The 9,726-nt window shown below is 39.0% G+C and overlaps 1 protein-coding gene across 4 annotated transcripts in view; it reads right to left on the bottom strand.

Annotated features, from left to right (window-relative positions):
* Positions 1 to 273: 273 nt before the first annotated feature.
* ZCCHC2 (zinc finger CCHC-type containing 2) overlaps positions 274 to 9,726 on the bottom strand; it is a 44,655-nt gene continuing 35,202 nt past the window's right edge. For all 4 annotated transcript variants that reach the window (XM_074899570.1, XM_074899571.1, XM_074899572.1 and 1 more), the window contains 5 exons: positions 9,076 to 9,140; positions 8,105 to 8,199; positions 5,476 to 5,604; positions 3,279 to 4,787; positions 274 to 2,258 (listed from right to left, as the gene is read on the bottom strand). In XM_074899570.1, the coding sequence (XP_074755671.1) occupies positions 2,191 to 2,258; positions 3,279 to 4,787; positions 5,476 to 5,604; positions 8,105 to 8,199; positions 9,076 to 9,140 (1,866 nt within the window). In that variant the 3' untranslated portion in view covers positions 274 to 2,190. The remainder of the gene's footprint in view (positions 2,259 to 3,278; positions 4,788 to 5,475; positions 5,605 to 8,104; positions 8,200 to 9,075; positions 9,141 to 9,726) is intronic.

Below are 9,726 nucleotides of genomic sequence, written 5' to 3'. Positions count from 1 at the left end.
GTCCTGTGTCTATCATGCAAGGTCATCCTCTTTCTCCCAAGAGATCTATCTATCTTAAAGATGTTTAAATCAACAGACTTCAGAGACAAGACTGACGTTACCTTAAGTATTCTCAGCTTTGTCTTAAAAGCAACAGATCCCAACCAAACTGGAGCTGGATTGCTGAAATCTTCCAGGATCTTATACCTATACTCAGAGCATCACACTTACTTTGTTGTTCTCAGTGATAAAGGACAGTACTTGCACACACGTAGTTTCTTTTTTTTCATTTTTTTATTGCTGTTAATTCAAGGAAAAAGGTTGCATAAAATCCAATCTCTTCTAGAAATATAAGTGACCTTTCCAGTACATTTCAAATATCAAAGTATATGGTAAACATACAAATAAAGAGAAGGTAACATACCTCCTATTTACAGTACAGTATTTTAAATCATAAAATAAGTTCCATAAAGTACAACTGGCAGGTAATTCACAATACAAGTCCATTGGTGGTTTAACACCCTCACTTCAACTCAAACGCAGTTCATTCATTTCAAGTGGTCCAAAAATACCCAGATCAAATAAAAATTTTAATCAAAATAATTTTCATTTACTACTTAAACTTTTTTTTTTTTTTAAATTAAAGCTTTCATCTACCTCCCTCCCCATTCCCCCCCTCCAAGAAAAAAGTTTCAAAATGTACACTGGTGCTATAAATATAAACGCTACCTATGAAGAAATGTAGTAATCAAGCTTTTTTTTTTTCTTCAAGTTTTTTGTTTGTTTAGCAATTTATTAGACGGCTGAACCAAAGATTGATTTTATTTCATCCCTCTACCGGACACCAGGTCTGATTTTAAGAAAAAACATTTCTGCCATGAACTGTGAGGAATGCCAAACCCTATGGATATACAGTGGTAGTTGTTCATCGGTGTTGAATGCAGCAGTCAAAAAATACACTCATCTTCCAGATAACCTCAGTGCACTTTAGGAAATCAAATATTACCTGGAAGCAATTTAGTACATATATTGGCTTTTAAAAATAAAATAAAAAATACAGCAGCATTAAACTTACTTACTCATGATACTGACATGATTAATACCATCTTAACACTCATTTCAGTCTTTCACATTATACCGTAATTACGCATAGTGGTAAATTGTTATAAAATAGTGACTTTGCTATTTGGTAGACAGGTTCTAATACTAATACCTGACTATTTTGTAGAAAACCATAGCTTTTGTTCAGTTTGAAATAAAACATTTACATTCTAAGTACAATGCAACACTGTAATAGTTTAGGAAAAAAATATTCAATCAAGTAATGCTCATTCTGTGTTGACACGATGTAGAATAGCTTTAAAAAAGGAAAAAATGCTGTCAACTTTCATTACAAATGCAAACACACTGAGTACAACATTCATACCATTTTTTTCACCTTTGTTGCTGAACATACAGGCTAAAAAGCTACAATGGAAGAAAAATCTGTCAATTTAAGCTCATTCATTTTTCTAAATCTGTTCCAGTCCACACAGTTTCAGCCCCTTCCTGCTCTATGTGTTTTCATGTATTTGGGTCTCTCAAGAGCTGTGTCTATGTATTATTATCGGATATAGTACACATACAGTATTGTGTGTTCCTTTGGACTCTCCTAATAGGACGTTTGACCATCTCCCCTCAATTCATGAGCATTAATTTAGAGTACGGGTAGGGTCTGTATGAACTGCTAAACACTCATGCAAGTCCAACGAATCCACGTGGACAAACAGGGAAAGAAAATAAAACAGCAGCATAAGGAGAACAGGGAGGGAGGGAAGAAGATTGTGGTGGGGAACATGACCAAGTTTCTTCTTTCACCATATGGCTGCTCCACCAGTGATGTCAGAGGTCAGAGGACTTTTTTTAAAAAAATGCAGTAAACATTGCACATGTCTCAAGTCTTCAGTGCAAAAGCATGGTTCGAATGCTCTTTTTGATTGTTTGGCTGTGTGTTTGAATTACATGCATTACGCAAGCCTTTTGTAGAACCAGGAGGAGACCAGGGACTCAGCTTTCTTCTTTTGTATGGAACAGAGGTGCAAAAGCAATGAAAAATTCCAAAAGAATATAGAACCGGGAATGTCCCAAAACACAAGACCACCCCCCCACCCTCCCCACACACCTTCCCCCAATTCCCCAAGCTTCAGTTTAAGTAGGCAATGTTTACTTGTTTCAGTCTGCAGAATCCAAGGTATCATTGGAAGGGGGAGGGGGAGGTGCGTATCTCAGTCTGTAAGTGCCTAAAACAGGAAAGAGAACTACTAAGTCACTGCTCACAATTAAAATGGATTACAAAACCACTACAAGGTATCAAAATGGACATGCTCTTCAAAAGGCACTATCATCCTCCAGTCCTTTTAAAGTAGGTCCTAAGATTTTATACTATTTTCTTTCATCTGCTTGCTAAAACTGTAAGTTTAAAAAATATATAGACGGTAGATCTAGGACTTTACCCTTATTGGAAAAATGCAAAGAAAAGACGACCCCCATCAAGGTTCGTCTTTCCTGTTCCAGTCTGACCAAACAAGTAAAGCCAGAATGAGCACAGGCCAAGAATCAAAAACAGTTCATGCTCTATGCAAACACTGCGTTTTCCCCATTCTTCTGCATGGAGAGAGAAATGGCACGTAAGACTGAAGCCATTCCTTTGATTTTTAGTTCCAATTGGTTTCTGCCTTTTTGCCGCAACTTGTCTGAAAAGTTAAAGCATGTTTCATTTATGTATGGCATGATGGGGCACAGAAGGATGGCTGATTGCGCAAAGGTAAGCTTTAGAAAAGTTAAATTATCAAATGGCCAGTCTGATGGGTTTTGAATTTCTCACAAGTTTTAAGAATCCAAGTTTGTATCATAGACAGTTAATTGATATCTCCCACTTTTTGTCAATGAATTGTCTCCAAAAAAACACTGAATAGGAATGGAAAAGTTGAAACAACATGCAAGTCTCAACATAACGTCAAAACCAAACCAGTGAAAAAAGAATGACAATTTAGGACTGATATAGTTTGACTTCCCAGCTCTGAATCATAGCCATTTTCAACTTCACGCTGTGAACCCCGTTCCCTTGCACTGTTCTACAAAATTTTCAGGCAGAGATAAGATACTTTGCAGTTTTAGAGCAGGTCACTAGTGCACAACCATTTACACAAAACATACACACGCACGCACGCCTTTCTGCAAGACCAGAAACAGCACATTCAGAAAGGTAAAGAGAAACTGCTAAACTCAAAAGCAAGTCCGCTGGGAGTTATCATGATTACCTTGTTGACTGGCCTCCATGGATGACTGCTTACAGTCCTGCGCATAGTGTCCACTTACACCACAATTGTAACATGAAACGTTCCCATTCTTCTTGGGTCCCGACCCATTTGTGTTGGCAACTACGTTAGGTGCTGGATATACAGGATAGAACCTCCCAAATCCTGCCATCTGCTGCATACCATAGTTGGCTTGGCTCCCCATCACTGGGTCATGCATAAGCCCGTTTGCATACGGAGACTGAGGCAGGAAGAAAGGAAGTTGTGTTCCATTGCTTTGATGTGCTTGATTGAGGTAGCTGCCATTGCAAAGTGATGGCAGAGTGAAGAAAGATGGAACTCTGTAGACTTGTCCATGAAGTGGGTTATGATAAAAATAACTATTAATCTGAAGGCTTCCATTGGTCCCACAGCTACACCTACGTCCGCAAGAACCACAAGGACCAGATCCCAACTGCTGCGGAGGTAACATTGTCCCGTTAGTGTTATTATTTCCAACAGCGTTTATGTAGGATGTGCTGTCACTCTGTGCAGTGCTGTGTGTTAAAGCAGGGCTTGGGCTAGGGGCAGGACCTGGCGTATGTGTAGGTATTGCAGGAGGAACAGTGGACTGGACCTGGCCAACACCTAAACCAGCTGACTGAGGTGGTGAGGAAGTTGCTACAGTGTTTAGCACGTTTGTATTCTGGTTGGGCAACACACTGGTAGCATGAGGACTGCCTGGCAAAGCATAGGAAGCTGGTGGAGGTGGCGGTGCTGCTGTGGAGAGACCAGCTGCTGGAAGAACTACCTTTAGATTGGTAGGCTGAGGGATTGCTCCTGGGTTTCCCTCAATGTGAGGCACCATTTGATTCAGTCCTACCACCTGGGATGCAGGTTTTGTGATGGGATCTGTAGTAGGAACTGGGGATCCTGGGAAACTACCTGGATTGTGGACTGGGATAAAGGCAGTATTTGGTGATCCAATACTTAAGTTTCCTGTCGGCTGCTGTGGTCCATTGACTGTGCAACTTTCCGATGATCCCTGCGGAGAGGGCATTTTCAATCTGTGTATTGCCAAATGCAAAGCAGGGCTACCAGGCTGGACAGAATGTGGAAGGAAAGTGGATGGGACTGGCAAAGGGGAAGCCATCAGCTCAAGGCGTTTCTCAGGTTCACCAGAGGTCACCGGGCCCATTCCACCAGGAGGGGAATTTGCAGACTCTCTCACTGGCGAGACAGCAACAGGCGTGGTAACAAGCATTCCCATTGTTTTACCATCTGCAGATATGGGTGGTGGGACAACTGCTTCAGGCTTTTGGGCAGCGCTGTGCATCACACAGTGTAAGGCAGGCATGAAGGAAATATGTTGAAACTTTGCATTCAAAGGATCTTCTGAAAGGCTTCCATTTTCATTATTCACCGAAGAGATCTGAGCGGATGATTTGTTCATATTTGATGAACTGACAGCACTGTAGCCTGTAAACCTGGTTGTATTTTGATTCCCAGAGTCCTCAGAATTGCTGTCTGTATCTGTGGAGACAAAAGCATTTGTCAGTCAGAAGAACGAATCTGAAACAATACAGAGTCACGCCCTGGACTCATTTAACCACATAAAACTTCTTAAGTTTGATGCCACAGATAATGTCTTCCCAAATTATAACAACTTTGAGATGATTTTCATTCATCCAAATCAAGCTAGGTCAATCTCCACCACTTGCCTATATCAAAATGCCCAACTAGCTGCTGTGTTTATCTGCAAATGTGAAGAGTAGGACACAGACCAAATTAGGAATTTGCATCTACCTAGACAGACATTAACACAGCTTACACAAATTGGGAAGGAGTGGCGAACTAAACTGTCAATACAAAAAGAAGGACTTCTCAGACATGCAATATGTAAATGATATAAAACCAGTCCCTTTCATGCCACAGCTTTTCCCACTACTGTACTGCTGAAATTTCTCAGGAGAGCTATGCCACTAAGGTCAGAAAATTACTACATGTATGTAGTAATCTAAAACTCAGTGCTCTTTAAACAGTCCTGCTATTTCCTAGAGGCCTTCAAACTGTAGTCACGAAACTCACAAAGAAAAATATGTTCTGTGGATAGTTCAGAAATAAAAGCAGCTAATAAAAGTGAGAAACTAATTAAAACTAATATAAGAAAGAGATTAGTCTAAGAATAAAGTCGTTCATGCACATTCTCCATAAATACAACCTCTGTCTTTTTCTTCTTCGCTATCAAAGCTTTCCCTCCCATCATGCCGTGGACTAGAAGGAGAACTGTAACTTTCAGATGATGTTTCTCCACATGTTTCATGACCAGATCCAGCATCCAAATTCAGATCTAAAAATAAAAATTGGCATTTTTATTTTTAATGTCAGTATATGGAAGTGAGGTTATTTCAGTCTGCTCACATCTCATGTTATTTCAGATTTTTGTTGGTTCCTACTTAATTGCATCTGTCCCCTATATTCCTAGAACTTCCACTCCCAGTGTTCAGGACTAGTCCCTAAATTTGTGATGACTGAATCCTTGGTGTTAAAGAAGGTGACATTGAAAACTGATATTTATGCAGAGAAGTGAAAAGAATGATCATCCCTAATAAATAGCTTATAGCAAACTGTACTACAATAATCCTTTCTCCGAATGGTAGCAATCAAACATTTCCATTCAAAGAGATGCAATACTCCTCACTCACAGTAGCCAAGGCAGAAAGCTAACTCAGCAGGCAACATCAAAAAAATACACCTTTTTACAGTTACCTCTTCCAGAACAGGCTTTAAGCAAACTGTATCAACAAAACCTGTTAAAGAGGTGTACTAAAAAAGTGTACTATAGTTTTCTAAATTCTGAATGAGATCATGGGAAACTCATTTGCTGGAAATCAGCTTTCAGGGTGGATTCAGCTCCTCTTAGTGAAATCAAGTAGGTAGCTAGCATGCTCTGGCTTTCAAGTTCAGTCTCTTAGAATGTATGCCAGACATGAGCTTCAAGGAAGCCCCAACCCCTAAAACCTCAGTTGACTCCAGGACAAAAGTTAGAGCCCTATTATTTATTTTATTAATTCTAATAAATATTTTATTTCTAAATTATTAATTAATTATTGCTACTGCAACTTTAACAGGTTGGAACAAGTCATCAAAAAGCTGCCTTAATGCTTCAATGCTTGAAATAATTTCCTGGATTAAACCTGTAATTGGTCAAATTATTTTAACAAATGAGTATCGAATGTGTAGCAGCAGTGACAACCTCACAACACCCAAAGCAAGAGTCTAAAGTGCTAGTCACAAAGTATCAGGTCTTCAAAGTTACAAGTGCAGCTAACCCATACCTCAGAAAAGTTAAAACTAGGGAGGAAAAGTTGGAAGAAAACACGACACAGTTTAGAGTTACTGACCCAAAATAGAGCATTTCAAATCAAGCCTGGATATATAAAACTAGACACACACTCAAGACTGCAACGTGATTTTTTTTCTTTGGATTGCGTCTCCAACAGGGTATCTCAAAAGACATTTTGATGTTTGTACACAAACGCACAGGTAGAAAGTTCATCTCTGAGCAGGACATGGGCTGCAGTTTCTTCCTGAAGTGACCTGGACTAGCCCACGGTGTCAGGCATACAGTTTCAAATCTGTACAGTCATGGGTAATGAGAGGACAGAACTCCTATGGCAAAGCATTCCCTATTTAACTTTGCACTACATCACACAAAATTTCACCATCTCTTAAAATTATCATCAGTTCATAAAAGCTCAGTGCGTTTTGTCTGACAAGGAGAGCAATCAGTCAGAAATGTATGCAGCAAAGCTGTCCTGTAGAGTATATTTTCTGCTTGTACAGCCCTTAGCTATAGCTTTCTAAATTGTCCTGGTTTTGCTAAATTTGTGAACTGTGAATTCTTAAAAGTTTTAGTCAAATACCGTTTGTAGAATGTAACAAAAACCGCCTATCTACCTGGAACTCTCAAAGGTGAGAAGTGGTGAGAAAAGAATGAAAATTTAATCAAAACTGTACCTCAAGTGGAAGCAAGAACAAGACAAGGCAATTTGTAAGAGTCCTTTCAACACTTATGTCAATTAGGTGGTGTAGAAAAAGCCAAATTCTTTCTCAACTTTCTGTTGTATAAAAGGGGCAAGGCTGCAACTGATATTGAGTGTTTAGAAAACATCAAGATGGCAAAGTCAATGGGTAATACAGACCTTCAGAAATTTGTAATAAAGCTTGGAAATTCAATTTACTAAAGGAACACAAATATAATTTTGCCTTATAACTGACTGATGCACACAAGTCTTGGCCTAGACACTAGATTTTTCTGGATTACCCAAACTTGAAAACCCTGTTAGGGCATCATACAGAGTTCTGTGTGTAGCTCAGCAGTCTCGTGGTTTACACACTATAGTTCATCGGTGGTTTGCACAAGAGGGTTTTTATGCAGGTTCCTCATGGGCCGTTCCACAGCAGCTGATGAAACTACTGAGCTGCAAAGAAAACACTACAGACAAGATGGTGGACATCCACACACTTGGACTGCTGTATTTCATATAGAAGTGGCCCAGTAGTGACTGTTTCTGCAACTACTGCTCCACATAAGGTAACTTATGGAGACTTTACTAGTGTTTCTCCAGCTGTGCATGAAAAGAGACATACCCTAAGCAACTGCATACAGAAGACTGAGTCTAGCATGTTCTGTACAGCAAGTCAAAGCACTGACTAGACAGCCAACACACTGAATTGCACCAAAACAATTTCACACTTGTGATTTCCCTTTTACAGCAGAAAAATAAATAAATCAGCAAAGCTTGAAATTCTGTTTCTTACAAACAGACCGGGAAAAAATATCTTACCTTTTGCTGTCCCTGTATGGATGTGCTGTGATGCTGCAACTCTAACTCCATTAGTCCTGTTATTCAACCGGCAGTCGGTTTTCTTTGCTTTCTCCCTGTGTAAATAATTTCCATTGTTTTTCTTCCAAATGCACGGGCACGAATAACCAACCACAAATGAACACAAAATGCCGCTACAAACAAAGGCAGCGGCTCCATGCCAGAAATGCATATTTAAAAGATATAATAAAGGTAATAAATAAGTAAAGGCTGTTAGTGCAATATACAAGGAACTAAACTGGAAGCAGTGTTACTAAACACTATGAATAAAGATCTAAAAAAGAAAAACACACCAAAAAAACCCAGTACAGCTGATACTAAAGTAGTCTTTGAAAGCTGATGTGTGTAATGCAGCCCTACAGCAGACTAGCATAAAAGCATCTGGCTACAGAGTAACAAAATGACAGAAAGTCAACTTGGAAGTAGGCAGGGTATCAGGTAAGGGTGAAAATGTTTTCATTTCCCCACAGTGCAGGACTGTGTAGCCCACAGGAAGTTCTGAAGCCCTCTGACGTGCAAATTATCTTTGGTAAAACATCTCAGCGAGTTACCACCCACTGCATAATGTTAAAGGTCGCTGTCAATCCTTACTTGACTTCCAGTAATTTCCGGACAGCTTTACACATTTTAACTTTCGAATAAATATAAAGGGATAAAAGACATTTTGGTATTGATTAAGAACCTACTTCTGCTCCTTCACCTTTTTACTAAATAACTACTAATATTTTGAGAAATGAATGCATACAGTTACATTTTACTTTTCAAGTTACTTCAGAGATAAAGTAAGGTTTTTTTATGCGGACTGTCTTCACACTATGCTAGCTCTTGTTCCACAACAGCAAAACAAAGTACCCAATTGATTGTAGACTCTGTTTATCAGAGTGAGTACATTACACTTTGTTTCTGGATTACTGATTACATTGGAAACCTACTTTTCCAGCTGTGGCTTTCCTTTCTTCTTGCTTACTGTAGATAGACTTCGTTTTTCTGCTGTATGCTAGACAGAAAATACAAAGACACCAGTTCAACAGGGGAATTTGTATCATGAAAGCAAAGAAAAAAAATCCCTTCTAGAGTAACAGGTTGGTGAGTCCAAGACTAGTGCACTCACAGGTGCTACAACCATACAAATAACTACTTGTACAATGCATTCAGGCCTTTAGAATAGTGCATCTTGTCTTGTGTTTATGCCAAAACACTCAGCAAATTACTACCAGTAAATATTCCAAAGACATAAATCAAATTATTGTTTGCATGCTATCTTTCCTCGTGAGAATAAAAACCAATGTGTTTCATCACATACCTGCTAAAAAGGATAATCACAAGGCTTAAGGCACTACAGAATTTATTGACTTAAGTGGAATTATTTCATAGTTGGGGGGTGTGAAGTACATGTGGCAATTATTTTTACATATTGATGAAGCAGCCTTAAACTGGAGGTTGCTGCTAAACTAAACTCTAGAATACAACATAGAAGAACATAAGAAAAAACACAGCATCTGCATAATTCTTTAAGTATACTATTACTAGTTGCTAGTAATATCTCGTAATTGTCAAAGCAGTAGTACTTATTAAAACTCAGA

Source organism: Athene noctua, chromosome 2 (assembly GCF_965140245.1).
Source record: "Athene noctua chromosome 2, bAthNoc1.hap1.1, whole genome shotgun sequence".
Taxonomy (NCBI): Eukaryota; Metazoa; Chordata; class Aves; order Strigiformes; family Strigidae; genus Athene; species Athene noctua.
Note: the sequence above shows the minus strand (reverse complement) of the source record. Positions and strands in the feature narration are given on the sequence as shown.